Here is an 18,093-nt window from a genome sequence, read left to right as displayed (position 1 = left end):
CAACTGGTTGCTAACAATAGTCTTACCAGGCCCACTCCCACAACATAAGTCTTAAAATAACATGATTAGTCAGAAGGTTCCTAGTAAGAAGGAGAAATTGTCCTCGACAAGATACATTGTTGTTATATAATCATTCAGTTCAGTTCAGCTCAGTGTCCCACTCTTTGCAACCCCATGGACTGCAGCTCGACAGGCCTCCCTGTCCATTATCAACTCCCAGAGCTTACTCAAACTCATGTCCACTGAGTCGGTGATGCCATCCAACCATCTCATCCTCTGTCGTCCCCTTCCCCTCCTGCCTTCAATATTTCCCAGCATCAGGGTCTTTTCCAATGAGTCAGTTCTTTGTATCAGGTGGCCATAGTATTGGAATTTCAGCTTCAACATCAGTCCTTCCAATGAATATTCAGGACTGATTTCCTTTAGGATGGACTGGCTGGATCACCTTGCAGTCCAAGGGACTCTCAAGAGTCTTCTCCAACACCACAGTTCAAAAGCATCAATTCTTCGGCACTCAGCTTTCTTTACAGTCCAACTTTCGCATCTGTACATGACTACTGGAAAAACCATAGCCTTGACTAGACGGACCTTTGTTGGCAAAGTAATGTCTCTGCTTTTTAATATGCTGTCTAGGTTGGTCATAGCTTTCCTACCAGGGAACAAGCGTCTTAATTTCATGGCTGCAGGCACCATCTGCAGTGATTTTGCCGCCCCTCAAAATAAAGTCTGTCACTGTTTCCATTGTTTCCCCATCTATTTGCCATGAAGTAATGGGACCAGATGCCATGATCTTAGTTTTCTGAATGTTGAGTTTTAAGCCAACTTTTTCACTCTCCTTTTTCACTTTCATCAAGAGGCTCTTTAGCTCGTCTTTGCTTTCTGCCAAAAGGGTGGTGTCATCTGCATATCTGAGGTTATTGATATCTCTTCCAGCAGTCTTGATTCCAGCTTGTGCTTCATCCAGCCCAGTGTTTCTCATCATGTACTCTGCATATAAGTTAAATAAACAGGGTGACAATATACAGCCTTGACGTACTCCTTTTCCTATTTGGAACCAGTCTGTTCCATGTCCAGTTCTAACTGTTGCTTCCTGACCTGCATACAGATTTCTCAAGAGGCAGGTCAGGTGGTCTGGTAGTCCCATCTCTTTCAGAATGTTCCATAGTTTGTTGTGATCCACACAGTCAAAGGCTTTGGCATAGTCAACAAAGCAGAAGTAGATGTTTTTCTGGAACTCTCTTGCTTTTTTCGACGATCCAACAGATGTTGGCAATTGATCTCTGGTTCCTCTGCCTTTTCTAAATCCAGCTTGAACATCTGGAATTCACGTACTGTTGAAGCCTGGCTTGGAGGATCTTGAGCATTACTTTGCTAGCCTGTGAGATGAGTGCAATGGTGTGGTAGTTAGAGCATTCTTTGGCCTTGCCTTTCTTTGGGATTGGAATGAAAACTGACCTTTTCCAGTCCTGTGGCCACTGCTGAGTTTTCCAAATTTGCTGGCATATTGAGCGCAGCACTTTCACGGCATCAATTTTTAGGATTTGAAATAGCTCAACTGGAATTCCATCACCTCCACTAGCTTTGTTCACAGTGATGCTTCCTAAGGCCCACTTGACTTTGCATTCCAGGATGTCTGGCTGTAGGTGAGTGATCACAGCATCGTGATTATTTGAGTCATGAAGATCTTTTTAATATAGTTCTTCTGTGTATTCTTGCCACCTCTTCTTAATATCTTCTGCTTCTGTTCAGTCGCTCAGTCGTGTCTGACTCTTTGCGACCCCATGAATCGCAGCACGCCAAGCCTCCCTGTCCATCACCAACTCCCGGAGTTCACTCAGACTCACGTCCATTGAGTCAGTGATGCCATCCAGCCATCTCATCCTCTGTTGTCCCCTTCTTCTTCTGCCCCCAATCCCTCCCAGCATCAGAGTCTTTTCCAATGAGTCAACTCTTGGCATGAGGTGGCCAAAGTACTGGAGTTTCAGCTTTAGCATCATTCCTTCCAAAGAAATCCCAGGGCTGATCTCCTTCAGAATGGACTGGTTGGATCTCCTTGCAGTCCAAGGCACTCTCAAGAGTCTTCTCCAACACCACAGTTCAAAAGCATCACTTCTTTGGCACTCAGCTTTCTTCACGTCCCACTCTCACATCCATACATGACCACGTACAATTTCTGTCCTTTATTGTGCCCATCTTTGCATGAAATATTCCTTTGGTATCTCTAATTTTCTTGAAGAGATCTCTAGTCTTTCCCATTCTATTGTTTTTTTTATTTCTTTGCATTGATCACTGAGGAAGGCTTTCTTATCTCTCCTTTCTGTTCTTGATATAATTTGGCCTGGAGTACAAAATGAAGCAGGACAAAGGCTAATAGAGTTTGCAAGCACCCTCTTCCAGCAACATAAGAGAAGACTCTACACATGGACATCACCAGATGGTCAATACCCAAAGCAGATTGATTATATTCTTTGCAGCCAAAGATGAAGAAGCTCTATACAGTCAGCAAAAACAAAACTGGGAGCTGACTGTGGCTCACATCATGAGGTCCTTATTGCCAAATTCAGACTTAAATTGAAGAAAGTAGGGAAAACCACTAGACCATTCAGGTATGACCTAAATCAAATCCCTTATGATTATACAGTGGAAGTGAGAAATAGACTCAAGGGATTAGATCTGATAGACGGAGTGCCTGAAGAACTATGGATGGACACTGTACAGGAGGGGATTAAGACCATCCCCAAGAAAAAGAAATGCAAAAAGGCAAAATGTTTGTCTGAGGAGGCCTTACAAATAGCTGTGAAAAGAAGAGAAGTGAAAGGCAAAGGAGAAAAGGATAGACCCATTTGGATGCAGAGTTCCAAAGAATATAATCATTACAGAGCTTAAGGAAAAACATACCATTGAGCAAGGTGAGTTGTTTTGTTGTGTAATCATTAGTTCTGGGCTTGAATAAAGTTGGTCTTAGGTAAAATAGATTGTTGCCATAACAACTCAGATCTGAAGAAAAAAACCATCTTATGTGATAACGTGAAGGAATGTAGAAAAAGGAAAACATTTGTATAAGGAGGGCCCCAGACTCCTTATCAACGCACCTCAGAATTAACTCTCAGTACAAAATAGATAATGACAGCAGTGGTGGTCTGAGAAGAAGAGATCCCTCTGGGATGGATTTGTCCAGCAAGCTTCATGGAACTTTGAGGGGAACTTACTGATAGAGTTTAGATAGATAGAAACAGAAAGAAAAGAATATATTTAATCCTAAGTATGAATATATCTTAATTGTTAAATTTTTTCATAAAAAGCAAAAGCATACAAAATATTAACTGAATGGATTCTAACTTTTTCCTTTAAAAAAGGAATTTAGATATAGGTGTACTTTTCATGAAACTATGTCTAGGAATGCTGTGGCATCTGGCATAAACCTTTCTCCCCTAGTTTTGCTTGATTTTCTCTCAAAATGATACAAAATAAAGTTCTCAAATCTTTATTTTTAAAAAGTTTTTTTCATACTGCATTTTGCATATCTTATTAAAATTTACATGTGTAGTGTTTCTGTTATTTGAGGATTCATGTGTTTTCAGAATGCAGATTATATAAAATCAAACTTTTCTTTTAAGGAAAATATCAGGCTGATATTTTTGCCTTAAGGCATTTGAAGAAAAATACTACATCCTATCAACTCAGGAAGCTTTTCACTTCCTGTAGCAGTGTCCTACAGCTGAAAAATCACAACATGTAATGAAGTGCTCTGTCGTCAACTCCAGACTTCAGTGTGGTAGGAATTCAGAAAAAGGTAATCAGAGAAGCTTGCAAAAAAAGTCTTGATCCTGAAAAAAGTCTAGAATGTGATGTATCACAGCAGAGGCAAGAAAGGTTGACTGGGACCAGGAAAGATAGGACTTTATACTTGGGTGTATCTCTATAGTATGTGGGGATGCATGCATAGGCGATTTTTCAAAACTTAAATCCTTCTGCTTGTGTTTTTTCCAGTTTTCTCATTTTCATATCTTCTCAGCATCTAAGCATAGAACCTTGCCTAGTTCAGTTCACTCAGGTGTGTCCAACTCTTTACAACCCCATGGACTGCAGCATGCCAGGCTTCCCTGTCCATCACCAATTCCCAGAGCTTACTCAAACTCATGTCCATTGAGTCAATGATGCCATCCAACCATCTCATCCTCCGTCATCCCCTTCTCCTCCTGCCTTCAATCTTTCCCAGCATCAGGGTCTTTTCCAATGAGTCAGTTCTTGCCATCAGGTGGCCAAAGTTTTGGAGTTTCAGCTTCAGCATCAGTCCTTCCCATGAATATTTAGGACTGATCTCCTTTAGAATGGACTGGTTGGATCTCCTTGCAGTCCAAGGGACTCTCAAGAGTCTTCTCCAACACCACAGTTCAAAGGCATCAAATCTTCGGCGCTCAGCTTTCTTTATAGTCCAACTCTCACATCCATACATGACTGCTGGAAAACCATAGCTTTGACTAGATACATCTTTGTCATCAAATTAATGTCTCTGCTTTTGAATATGCTAAGTTGGTCATAACTTTCCTTCCAAGGAGCAAGCGTCTTTTAATTTCATGGCTGCAGTCACCATCTGCAGTGATTTTGCTGCCCCCAAAAATAAAGTCTGTCACTGTTTCCATTATTTCCCCATCTGTTTGCCATTAAGTGATGGGACCAGATGCCATGATTTTAGTGTTTTGAATGTTGAGTTTAAGCCAACTTTGCCTAGAATGGATAATAAAACTTAACTGAATTAAGTTATATTTTTAGGGTAACAATTTCCTGCTCACACATATACAGTGTGACTCTAGTGCTAGTCATCCATCTGTTGCTAACATGAAAGCTCCATGTGCTTTTACCTTGCCCACAGTCCATGTGTGCAGAGAGCCATAAGTAATTCTTCCTCCACCTACAGGATTGGGAGTGGTCCCGTCAGTGCAATAAGACCTGGCACTCATATCCACTAAGCTGACAGGCCTGACTTCCCATCTGTTGTTTTCCCCTCTCTGCTTGCTTCTTCAACTACGCACATCTCCTAGACAGTATATAACTTATATAGTATAAGTTATTAAAGGGCAGATGTTAAATCACATTCTCTACTTTGGATGAAGCGTAGATTGAAGGAATTGGGCATATTTCCAAGGGAGGTTGGCCCATATACACCCAGGAAAAAATACCATAAACTCCCCTGCATACAATCTAAGCCAGATGATACAGGTGCATTTAACACCTGACAGATACATATAACGAGCCAAAGTATAAAACATTACTGTTTATGTGAAATGAAGTCTTATTTTTCATTGTAGGTAGAAATTCTTGCAAAGAAAGATCATTTCACTTATCTGCCTAGAGGATGAACTCTTAGGCAGCATATTATATATGGCTAATACTTATCAAGCATAGTGTTTAACATGTATAGTGGAAGAGTTAGAAAAGATTTAAGAACTTTGAAGACTTCTAGAGAAATCAGAGCCCAAATTGCAAGTAGATAGAAGCATGTGCCTATTCCTGTGTCTCACACACACCCTGCATACACACTAGCTAATCAGTTCCCTTGGACTTAAGAGTTCTGAGAGAGCAATTTAATTCTTGAGTATGAAGCATAACCTAGCCCTGTATGACTTACTGATCATCCATTCCCTACTCAGGTCCTTGAGTAGTACTGGAAGGTTAGAACTATTGTTACCAAGCTCTTTCAAATTACTTCACTCTTCTGAACCCCATGTCGTAGTATCTATGTAGTTCATTGAGCTAAAAGAAGTAGCATTTTTGTTTTCTTAGTTCGAGCATCTACATGGGTAGCTCTTTTTATTTTGAAGAGTACCAGATGTTAGACACCATTTCAAAGAATGTCTGACCAACTTTCTCATCCTGAAATGAAGGAAGAGCTTCGAAACATGTTCTTAAAGATATCTTTGGAATCGTTTGCATATTATTTTCTAATATCAAATAAATTGGGTATAAGAGTGGCAAGACTTGAGGTTCACTAAATATAACATCATTAATAAAATTGTATTTCTCTGCTATTCAACCTGGTCAGGTAGGAATTATGAGTAATTTGCATAATATGTAAGAGATTAACTTTGTTTGCTTTTGAGATATTGCTCCCTGTAGAATATTCTATTGCTTACTTTTTTTCATTCTGTACTATATAGTTTCCCTAAGGAAACAAATTTCTAAAATATTCTTCCTCAGTTTTTCAAATCCATTGAATAAAACTGACATTTCAGGATGACGTTTATCCTACAGTTTTGTGTGCCTACCAATAAACATACCACTGAGTAGCCCATGGGGACTCAGTAGACCCTACTTTGAGAATAAAAAAGGGATTAAGGCTCTGTTTCTCTAGTCACCTAAGAAGCAGAATGTTTATCATTACTGGGAGTCAAGATACTCTACATCAGGTGCTCTTTTTCCTGAAGAGATCATTTCTTATGTCCTATGATGCTTTGATGAGCTAGCATAATAGCTATCAGTCAGATTTTCCCAAAAGGAACTCAGCATTAATCAATCACACACAGTGCTTTGCTTGATAAGATTGGGAATTGTCTGGATTTCAGTCTGACCCTGATTATTTTCAGCCATTTTCAGAATGCAGCCAGAACACTGTAGCTTCCTTGCTTTAAAAGGGGGAGGATCCAACAAGCTGTAACTTTGGAAGCATTCCCCCACATATTTTCATAGAAGACAGGCACGGGCTTCAAACAAAAAGTGGTGGTGCTGTGAGCAGCCTTTTTTGTGAAGTGCTGATAGGCGCTCATTTCTTCTCATTGAGAAGGAAAAGTTTGAGCTTCCAGATTACTCAGATTATCCAAGTATATCACAAATATCACAGCTTTAAGAGTCTGGCTGACTATACTGACTCAACTGAATATTTACAAAAAATATCTCTCAGAAGTCTACAAAATGCCTTCTGTCTTTAGACATCAGTAAGCTAATGGCAGTTAAGCTTCAAATTATCCACTCTTTACATCACTATACATCTGGCAAAGAAGGGATGCACATATTTCTTTTTTTTTAAGTCTTTAACAAAACTACTTATTTTAGAATTTTCTTGTGTTATTATCCTCAGTAACAGAAGGAATAGAAGACTGGGTGGTAGCGATGAATGCAAATGTATTATAGTTTATTTTAGAGCCAGAAAAGACCCAAAGCCATCTCTGTCTTCCTCTTGCCTTCTGCCACAATTAACCAACATTCTGAAGAAGAAATCACACAAAATTAGATAATAGTTTCAAGCCCAACATTCTTATATATACTGATAAACTAACATATTCTTATGTTTTGTATGTTCTCAACTGTATCTTTGCTTCCTCCTTTTCAATTATATTTTTCCGTCATTGAAAGCTTCCTGTCCTTTCCTATTACAGGATTATAGCTGGACAGACATCCGCTGCCCCTTTGAAAAACGAAGAGATGCAGCATGCGTGTTTTGGGACAATGTAGTTTACATTTTGGGTGGCTCCCAGCTTTTCCCTATAAAGCGAATGGACTGTTATAATGTCGTTAAGGATAGCTGGTATTCCAAACTGGGCCCTCCAACACCTCGAGACAGCCTTGCTGCGTGTGCTGCAGAAGGCAAAATTTATACATCCGGAGGTTCCGAAGTTGGTAAGGACTTATTTAGTATTTGTATTTGTGCTTTAAAGCCAAGTGTATATATAGGCTTTTATATCTAAATAAAGAGTTGGTATTATTTGTCCAGATACTTTTTGACATAATTGAAATACATAGCTGTCATATGTTAGAGCACATTTCCTTAAGGTTTACCTTAGTCTATATAAACCGTTAAGAGAACTTCATCTTAAATTATGTTAATTATCCAATTTCTGTCATGATAAAGCTTTCGTTGACGTCATCTGGATTTGAACTTCATTGGTGCCATGTGGATTAGTTATTTTATATGCCTAATCTTGGAGAAGGGAATGGCAACCCGCTGCAGTATTCTTGCCTGGAGAATCCCATGGACAGAGGAGCCTGGTGGGCTGCGGTGCATAGGATCACAGAGTTGGCCGTGACTGAAGTGACTTAGCATGAATGTACACATGCATACATGTTGTTTGCTTTAAAGATTTCAGAGTTTGGCTTACTTGTAGACCCTTTAAGATCTCTTTATTACAGTCAAGCTTTTAAAATCTATTATCTTTGCTTTTTTTGTATCAGGAAAAGGTAAGACAAAACTTTTTCATTTGCTTCATGCTTTCACTTTTTAATATAATGACTGGTAATGGTATCTTGGGCTTTTTGATCAGAATGGGGTGTGTGTATGGGTATAAAAGCCATTCTCATTGATAATTTGCTAGTGTCTACTAGTGTTCCTTTTCTAAATGAAAAAAATTTCTAAATGAATATTCTACATGCAGACTAGATGCATATTAGCTTTTATATGCTTTCATCTTTTCAAATAATTTCTTTAGCTAAATAATGGGCTTATAAACAAAACTAGGAAGATCAAGTAACTATAAGATATGAAATTTAAATGTTAGTCTTTTTATTTTCTTTGATGATTTTTATATTAGCCCAAATAATGTTTTAGTTTTGGTCAGCATATTTATTTTTTACCCCCCACCCCCAAATGTTTGTAAAATGAATACAAGAAAGGTTATATTTTCTAAATGTGACTTTAGGAGGTGACCTTTCCCCTCTTTAAAAGCATTCTTCACACAATGTCTAATACAGCATATTTGAAATAACAATAAATCCTAAATATAGTAGGAAGTGTTTTATAGATATAATTTTGTAGAAAATATAGTAGATAACTTCATTTCTTCATCATTTACTCTACTTAGTTTTTCACTTCAATAGTAACTTTTTTGGTATCTACTATATACTGTGTATTTCCCTTATGTCAACTGACTGAATCTACTAGATTGGAAGTGTTTAAAAAGTTAAAAAGAAGTTATTGTTAGTCATGATATTACTTCTTCCACTTGGTATTCTTTGATCTTTGCTCTTTGTAGGCTTTGGTTTTGATAGAGAATTACAAGGGTGCTGTTGTTTTTAAACATTAGAAAAGTCAAGAAAACTTGGAGATGAGCAATAATTTCATTAAGTTCTAACTTCTTTTTTTCTTGGGAAAGAAAAACACACTTGACCTTTAATAGTATCATTTCTAAAAAAACAAAAACTCTTTACTGAGCTCCTGTCATGTACAGAAGTTGTAAAACAGGATGAGTGTGTTTTACCATTAAAATGTATAATCAAAGAGCACCAGAAACATACAACAATGCTATGAGTGTATACTTAAAAAAGGACTGGCATGATTTCAGAGCCTACTTATACAACAATATTCTCTACACAGCTGATAACAGTGAGGGAGAAGTTTTGTTAATGATGCAGTGACTATTCTAGAACATTACATGACAATCCTTAGGATACTCTCAAATAGTAGTTTTATAATTTAAGGTATGGATTTGCCATCTGTAAACAGCTGTTTTTCTCCTTTATAGAAACATTTGAGGTTGAGTTAATTCCTATCATGCATAACTGGGCTGGAAGACATACATAACGTTTCTTACTTAATTTGAAAATCTTTTGAAATCAAACCAGTTTCTTTTCTCAAAGTTTAATTACCAATTAACCAATTATCAATTACCAAGGATCTCCGACAGATCCTTTTTTAAATATTTTCCAAGGTCTATACAAACAAAGATAGCTTTTTCTTAAACTATTTTTCTGTTTGGCTGCTGTTGTTGCTTGAGAATAGAAGACTCTACAACCCTCAAATCTTTCCTGTAGGAATTAATGATTCATCCTCAGTCAGCTCACTCCAAGCTCCCTCCACCACCACGCCCTCCCCCCCACACACATACACACTAAGCTAAGCTAATCAAGACGGGGTCCTTTTCTTTTACAGGAAACTCAGCTCTGTATTTATTTGAGTGCTACGATACGAGAACTGAGAGCTGGCACACGAAGCCCAGCATGCTGACTCAGCGCTGCAGCCATGGGATGGTGGAAGCCAATGGCCTGATCTATGTTTGCGGTGGAAGTTTAGGGAACAACGTTTCTGGGCGCGTCTTGAATTCGTGTGAAGTCTATGATCCTGCCACAGAAACGTATGTATCATCAATTTAAAAATCTTACTTCACTATTAACTGTATTCTTTAAGCTCCAAGGAAGAAAATCTTAAAAGGCAGAAGGAACCCAACAGAGGGATTTTGTTCTTATATTAAGAGTGTATTAATACATACACTTTAGAATGTGCTAGGTTCAGGGGCATGTGTATAGGCTGGACCCTTCCTCTACACCTTAAGAAATGGCTTGACCTTGTATCTTGTGGGAGCCCCTCTCTTTCTTTCCTGCTTGTGCAATAAATAAATGCCTGAGGATGAGCAAATATGACTGATTCATCAGATTCAAAATGCCTTTTTTTTTTTAGATATCAGGAAGTGTAGAGAGGGGAAAACAATGTATAATCAGTGGTAAATTTGCCTTTAATTATAAATATTATATACTGGTTCATAGCTTTAATGAATGATAGTCCTAAGTATAATGTCTTTTTTTTTTTTTGTAATTTGCTTACTAAGGTATGTTTGGATTCACATTTATTAAATAAAATTATTCTTCATCAACTGGGAAGTAAACTCCTTTTTAAAAAGCAAAATATAAAGAAATAAATGGTTAGCCAGTTTTTCTGATCTTGTTAATGACGGAACCCATCCAGTACAGCCAAAGGAAATGCGCTAGTTATTGAATAGTGGGAGTGGTGGTAAGTATAGTGTAATTGACTAACGAGAAAATGAACACAGGTGATGATACTCCAGTCAGACCTTCTATTAATAATCAGAAACATACATAGACCTTTAATAAGCAAATTCACTTGTTCATTTGAAAGGATTGTTCTTCCTTTACCAGAAAAAGTTATTGGGTAAATATGTTCAACTTAAATGTTATGCTAAAGAACTGCACCAAAACTCTTGTGCTCAAGGTTTGTATTTAGAAAATACTGCTGGGCTACAGAACATACAAGTCTTCTGCTCTAGCTATTGCTTTTTTTAAGTTAAGAGTAAGCATTTAATTATAAAATATGATTGTCATTTGCAGCTGTTTGTTTGTGCTTCCCTTCTACTTTTGAAGGATTTAAGGAAGCAAAACCATCAACTCTTTTCCCAGACAGAAGTGCAGCTGCAGTTGTTCTTTTCTCATTTCTTGCTCTACTAGTCTCCCATGTTAGGAACAGAATTGAAAGAAGCTTATCTTGAAACTGGGGGCCTCCTTAGTAGTTCAGATAGTAAAGAATCTGCCTGCAATGTTAGAGACCCGGGTTCGATCCCTGGGTTGGGAAGATCCCCTGGAGAAGGGAATGGCAACCCACTCCAGTGCCTGGGAAACCCCATGGACAGAGGAGCCTGGACGGCTACAGTCCAAGGGGTCACAAAGAATCGGACACGACTGAGCAACTAGCACTTCTATCTTAAAACTTATCTTTTGCTAAAGTGTTGAGACTAGGAAATCTCTTGAGATTATCAAACTTAATACTTCTCAATGTTTTTAAAAAATGTACCTTTGTTCTGGCCAGGGCTCACTGAGGATACCCCTTATCCTAATCCTATCGTCCATCCAGCCAGTTAGCTATCCAGCCCCTCTTGTCCTAAACAGTAGGAGCAGGGTGTATACAGATGGTCCTCTCTCCTGTATCAGTCTCTACTTTGCCTCCCATAAATTCTATACTCAGAAAGCATACAGGTTGGAAAACTGTAATCTCATTCACTCTGCTGCCTAATTATTGTTTCGTTTCTTAGAAAGGTCTTAAAAGTAAAACCCATACCATATAAACTCCAGGCTTCTAAATTTTGAGATCTGTATTTAGGCAGTATCAGTGTAAATCAATATATTCTTGTTCATAGTAGTGGGGGAAAAGTATAAAGGAATCTACAACATTAATATTTTTTTAAAAAACTAGGTGAAATAATCAGTTTGGGGAATATTTTTAAATTTACACAACTTATATATTAAGCTTGTGTATTAAATTTGAATTCTGTATATTTTCTATTATATTTAAATTCCCTAAATTTTCCTAAGTGAAAAGCTAGTGTAAATTCTCTTGTATCATAAAGAAGAAAGGGGTATGTGTATTGAATTTTTCCCAGATACTGTTTTATGCGCTTTGACAGCTCACTGAGTGCAGAGCCTGTCAGAGGTTGAGTACAGGCTCTCCCACTTCTGAGTTGTACACTGACCTTTTCCCCTGGGGGGCCTGTGTGTTTATCCTGAAAAAATGGGAGGTCTTTAACCAAATGCTCGGAAAATGAGAGTAGTGACTGTCAGAACTATTTTTAAAATAAACCAGAAGTATGTAAATATAAGGCTACAAGAGTTGTTGATATTTCAGAGTTCTTCATTATGCTCTAAAAAGAAGAGTTACAAATAACCATATTAGAGAGTTATACTTATGCCAGATTCCACCCCCTTTTTTTTGTGGTTGTCTGGAGCCTTTTGATTTATATCACCTGTTAAGAGCACCACCTGCACAATCCCAGGTGTCAGTTATGTGTCTGGGAGTTTAGGCAAAGAGATTGAATCTCATAGAAAAAGTAACAAAATGGTGTGTGTAAAGCTACCTGAGAATTATTCTCTGACATGTGTCCACATTATATTCTCAATCTCATTCTTTATAGTAGAGCCTGTGAACACAGCAGTGTGCTAATAAGTTATTAAATGTGACAGAATGATAGTAGTACTTTAGTTACTGCTGCTGCTAAGTCGCTTCAGGCGTGTCCGACTCTGTGCGACCCCATAGACGGCATCCCACCAGGCTCCCCCGTCCCTGGGATTCTCCAGGCAAGAACACTGGAGTGGGTTGCCATTTCCTCCTCCAATGCATGAAAGTGAAAGTGAAGTTGCTCAGTCTTGTCCGACTCTTAGTGACCCCACGGACTGCAGCCTACCAGGCTCCTCCGTCCATGGGATTTTCTAGGCAAGAGTACTGGAGTGGGGTGCCATTGTCTTCTCTGACTTCAGTTACTAGAGCTGCCTAAAAGTTCTAAGTGTTTATTTAAAGATGGATGTGTGAATCCATAGGCTAATTTGCTGATTGCTAGAGGCCCATGATAAATTGTTTTACTTATGTAAATATTAATTAAAACCACATATGACAGTATTAATGCCTTATATTTCCTTTCACATCTTCCCTTTCTTGTTTGTTACTGTTTTACAAGTTATTGTGAACTATAGGAAGTGGATTTCTTCCAAAAACATGACAGAAGTCTCCAGATAGCCTCTACTTCCCATATTTTATTGGAGTTGAAAGAAGAAAATCTCTTTTTACCCCACCTGTAAATCACTCAAAACCAGTTAACTTTTGTTTTCTAGCTTTTCAGATGTGCATATTTGTGTGTGTATACACGTATGTGAGCTGTAACTGAGCACTTACTTGGGATAACAGACCTTTCCTGTAAATTCATATAAGTCCTTTTACTTCTTGTAAACAAGTATACTAAACACTTTCCTTAATTTTTTTCAGGTGGACTGAGCTGTGTCCCATGATTGAAGCCAGAAAGAATCATGGGCTGGTATTTGTAAAAGACAAGATATTTGCTGTGGGTGGTCAGAATGGCTTAGGTATGTGATGTTAATTCACTGTTCAACATTATCAGTGAATTTGCTGCTGTTTCCTTATCCTAAATTATAAAAATGTTTCTTGAGATTTTGATACAAGCATTAATTACATACATCATTACATTTATTTTTATAGTTTCTGGGCACTAACATTTTATGCAACGTCATAATACATTTAACATTCCTGTCCATGAATGTAGGTAGTAGCCAGCAGTCATTGTGACAGTCTCAGATGGCTTTTGTCTATTTCCAAATACCGTCTGGAGAATGGCATCACACTAGCTTAAGAACTGTTGAGTGACAGAAATATTTGAACTTTAATACAACGTTTAAAACTTTTAATTTAACTTTTAGGTCTTGTATCCAGGCTCTGAATAGCGCTGTTTCCTAAACATTTTTAAACACTTCATGAACATATCAGTATTACTCTTCTAATTGATTAAATTTGATATTTTAATTTTTATAAATAATGTTGTACTAAAGAATCTTAAGTTATTGCTTTAAAAAAATAATTGTATTTATCTGTTTCTGGCTGTGCTTGGTCTTCACTGATGTGCCGCCTTTTCTCTAGTTGTGGCGAGTGGGAGCCAGTTTCTAGTTATGGTGTGCAGGCTTCTCTTGTTGCGGAGCGCAGGCTCTAGAGCATGTGGGCTTCAGTAACTGTAGCTCCTGAGCTCTAGAGCTCTGGCTCGTAGTTGTGGCACACAGGCTTAGCTGCTCTGCAGCATGTGGGATCTTCCTGGATCAAGGATCAAATCCATGTCTCCTGCATTGACAGACAGCTTCTTTACCATTGAGTCACCAAGGAAGTCCAAGAAATTGCTTTTAATAATGTAGAATTTGGACTGAATCTACAGATAGATTCCACAAAGCCTATTTTAGTCAGTACCTTCAATCTTTAAGAATAACAAAGAAATAACTTCTTTTCCTTCTTCTCTTTCCATTGATATTTTTCATAAACTGCTGATAGATAAATGGTAGAAGGAAAAAGAACATTTGAATAACTGTAATCAAACTTAATCAGAAAGAAACTTCATTGAGTGGTTTCCTTTTTAATTTTTCCACAGCAGATAGAACATTTTTAGTTTTATAGAATAAATTTTAAGTATTTATGGTCTAAAATGATAAATAAAAAATTAAGTTAAATTCCTATTGTGTTAAAATCAGAATAAGAATTTAGGTAGTAGATATGTAAGGATTCATTATAAAATTGTTACAACTTTTCTGTATGTTTGAACTTTTTCATAAAAAATGTTTGGAAAAATATGAAGAATTATTACTTTAAGAGATTGTAGAATTTTTCACATAGTCGTTCATGTTTTATTCTTTTGAAGGTGGTCTGGACAATGTGGAATATTATGATATTAAGTTAAACGAATGGAAGATGGTCTCACCAATGCCATGGAAGGGAGTAACAGTGAAGTGTGCAGCAGTCGGCTCTGTAGTTTATGTCTTGGCTGGTTTTCAAGGTGTGGGTCGACTAGGAAACATCCTTGAATATAATACTGAAACAGACAAATGGGTTGCCAACTCCAAAGTCCGAGCTTTTCCAGTAACAAGTTGTTTAATTTGTGTTGTTGATACTTGCGGAGCAAATGAAGAAACCCTTGAAACATGAAAAACTGAACCTCAAGATTCATTGGAGACTCAAAAATATGGCCACCCGTGCTTTGTTCCAAGAGTGCAGTCACAAAGTTTTAGTTTGGTGTTTTGTTTTTTTTTTTCCAAGGAGTTTTCAAGTAAAGTAAGATTCATGTAAAATAGATTTTCTTTTATATGGATTTCCTTCCTAATTGAAAGACTGTATTTCCACTGGCCATGTAACCAAGAACAAATCTAGCAAACTTGTAAAATTATAAGCACTTGGTGAAAACATGAATTCTTAAATGAATTTCACATTTGTAAGTATGATTATAGCAGAATGGGGGACTGACTCATGATTGAAGCAGTCTCATGTTAGCTCTAGATTCTATTTTCATACATCATAGAAGTGCTATGTAGTTATGTCTGTTTCTCTTCAGTCAAAAACTAAGAAATAGTATGAATTGTAAGTCAAAGATAGTTCTGATGGAGCAGCTTAGTCTCATGTAATTTTGCTTGTCTTCATTTGTTCCATTTAGTGCCAAATGTATTCCATTTTAAAAGCAAGCCAGAGTGAGTCAAACCATACACTTATATCTCATAAAAACATTTTGGGAGTTAAAATGTAATCAACTCCTCATGAACTATATTCAGTACAATTAAATAATTCCATCTTTTTAACACAAAACGTCAAGCTTAGCACCCATCATTAATTTACTTCACTTTTTTAACCCAGGGATTAAAAAAGGATTATACCTCTTCAGTGCTCACTCTGTTAATATTACCTAGCAAAAGAAAGCTACTTATAGCAAATTCTAGGTCACTAGAATATCACTGATAGTGATACACTGTCAATGTTGAATTTTAACTTCTTATAGATTAAAAAGGTACATAATTTCTTTTCCTTAGCATAACATATCAGCAAATTTGACCCAGTTGTCTCTAAAAGCTTTGTAATTGAGTTACATATTTGTCATATTACTTATATGTGCTCAGTAAATCTTTTACAAACCCAACTGTTCATTTCTTTCCTAGTAATGTTTTGCCCTTTTACATTATGAAATGTATGGAATGAGCCATGTAAAGCTGTCACCATCAATGTTTTTAAACCTGATAATATTAAATATTTTTAAACTTCAAGCAGACTGCTAAGTTCATTCTTCACTTAAATGTGTTAGGTAGTTTTTAACTTGTGAAGCAATGTTTCTTTTTAAATTTTTATTCTTTATATGAGGGTTATAATCTTAAGACCTAAAAATGTTTAAATGAAAAGGGAATTATAAAAGATAAAGGTAGATATATTTCCATTTATGTAAGGTTTTATGTACATTACAGTTCTATTAATTTATGAGTCATACAATTCACTTGTTTAAAGTGTACCACTCATTGATCTTAAATATATGTACAGAGTTATGCAACCATCACCCTAATTAGGGAACACGTTCTTCACCATAAAAAGAAACGCTATACTTATTAGCAGTTACTCCCCATTTTCCCTGTATTACTTCCTAATGGCTCCTATAACAAGTTACCATAAACTTCATTGCTTAAACAACAGAAATTTACTCTTTCACAGTTTGGGAGGCCAGAAATCCTAAATCAAGATATTGAAAGGGTTGATTCCTTCTGGAGTTTCTGAGGGAAAACTTCTCTTGCCTCTCCTGTATTTTCTGGTGGCTGCTGGCAAGCCAGGTATTTGTTGACTTTTAACTGCATCACTCCAGTCATTGCTTCTGTCTTCACATGGCCTTTTCCCTTGTGTGTGTCTGTCTGTCTTCTGGTACTGTTAAAAGTCATTGGATTTAGCTCACCCTCCTCACTGGTGGAGGGCATGGCAACCCACTCCAGTATTCTCTCCTGGAGAATCCCATAGACAGAGGAGCCTGGAGGGCTCGCAAAGAGTCGGACATTACTGAAGCAACTTAGCATGCACGCATGCACCTCTTTGTATTTTTTCAATTAATTTATTTTTTAATTGAAGGATAATTGCTTTTCAGAATTTTGTTGTTTTCTGTCAAACCTCAACATGAATCACACACCTCTTTATCTTAACCAATGACTGTCTCCAAAATAAGGTCTCATTTTAGAGTTTTAGGGAGATATTACTCAACCCAGTTCTATCTCCCAAAGGACTCCATCCCTAGGTAACCATTAATCTTTCTTTTTCTAGACTTTGTTATTCTGAACAATTTTATGTTGGGTTTTGACCTTTGCTCTCTGTTGGGAAAAATGTGTAATATTTTTGAGGGTAGAATATTGATTTGTCATATCTCAATTTGGTTATATATTATGTAGTTACTTAATATTACTTAAATAATTTCCCATATGGAATATACAACTGTTTAAGGTATTTTAAATAGATTACCCATTTCTTTAGGTTATATCTGCTGACTAGAACACACTGTGATAATGCAGATAGCTTTGATGTAGGTTATAACGACGGAGAAGGCAATGGCACCCCACTCCAGTACTCTTGCCTGGAAAATCCCATGGACGGAGAAGCCTGGTAGGCTGTAGTCCATGGGGTCTCAAAGTTGTACACGACTGCGTGACTTCACTTTCCTTTTCACTTTCATGCATTGGAGAAGGAAATGGCAACCCACTCCAGTGTTCTTGCCTGGAGAATCCCAGGGATGGGGGAGCCTGGTGGGCTGCCGTCTATGGGGTCGCACAGAGTCGGACACGACTGAAGTGACTTAGCAGCAGCAGCAGCAGGTTATAATGAAATGTGTGTGTGTTTTTCCTTAGTAATCTTAGTAATTCTAATTATTGTCTGTTTTCTGTCCTGGAAATAGTCTATGATATTGTTGATATCAGGATAATGAGTATAATATGTTGGTAAGTATATTTTCTATTGCTTTCCTACTCAAAATTCCTATCCTATTTAGTTAACATGTTAATATTGTGTTTTTTGCAGTGATGCTATTTAGATGACATAACAATTCAGTT

The 18,093-nt window shown here is 37.2% G+C and overlaps 1 protein-coding gene across 5 annotated transcripts in view; it reads left to right on the top strand.

The window, feature by feature from the left end:
- KLHL7 (kelch like family member 7) overlaps positions 1-16,318 on the top strand; it is a 56,560-nt gene extending 40,242 nt beyond the window's left edge. For 3 of the 5 annotated variants that reach the window (XM_070369740.1, XM_070369741.1, XM_070369742.1), the window contains exons 8-11: positions 7,374-7,614; positions 9,860-10,061; positions 13,469-13,566; positions 14,898-16,318. In XM_070369740.1, the coding sequence (XP_070225841.1) occupies positions 7,374-7,614; positions 9,860-10,061; positions 13,469-13,566; positions 14,898-15,181 (825 nt within the window). In that variant the 3' untranslated portion in view covers positions 15,182-16,318. The remainder of the gene's footprint in view (positions 1-7,373; positions 7,615-9,859; positions 10,062-13,468; positions 13,567-14,897) is intronic. The other 2 variants (XM_070369738.1, XM_005901253.3) reach the window with 2 other exon arrangements.
- Positions 16,319-18,093: the final 1,775 nt, after the last annotated feature.

This window comes from Bos mutus, chromosome 4 (assembly GCF_027580195.1).
Source record: "Bos mutus isolate GX-2022 chromosome 4, NWIPB_WYAK_1.1, whole genome shotgun sequence".
In the NCBI taxonomy this organism is placed as follows: Eukaryota; Metazoa; Chordata; class Mammalia; order Artiodactyla; family Bovidae; genus Bos; species Bos mutus.
Note: the sequence above shows the minus strand (reverse complement) of the source record. Positions and strands in the feature narration are given on the sequence as shown.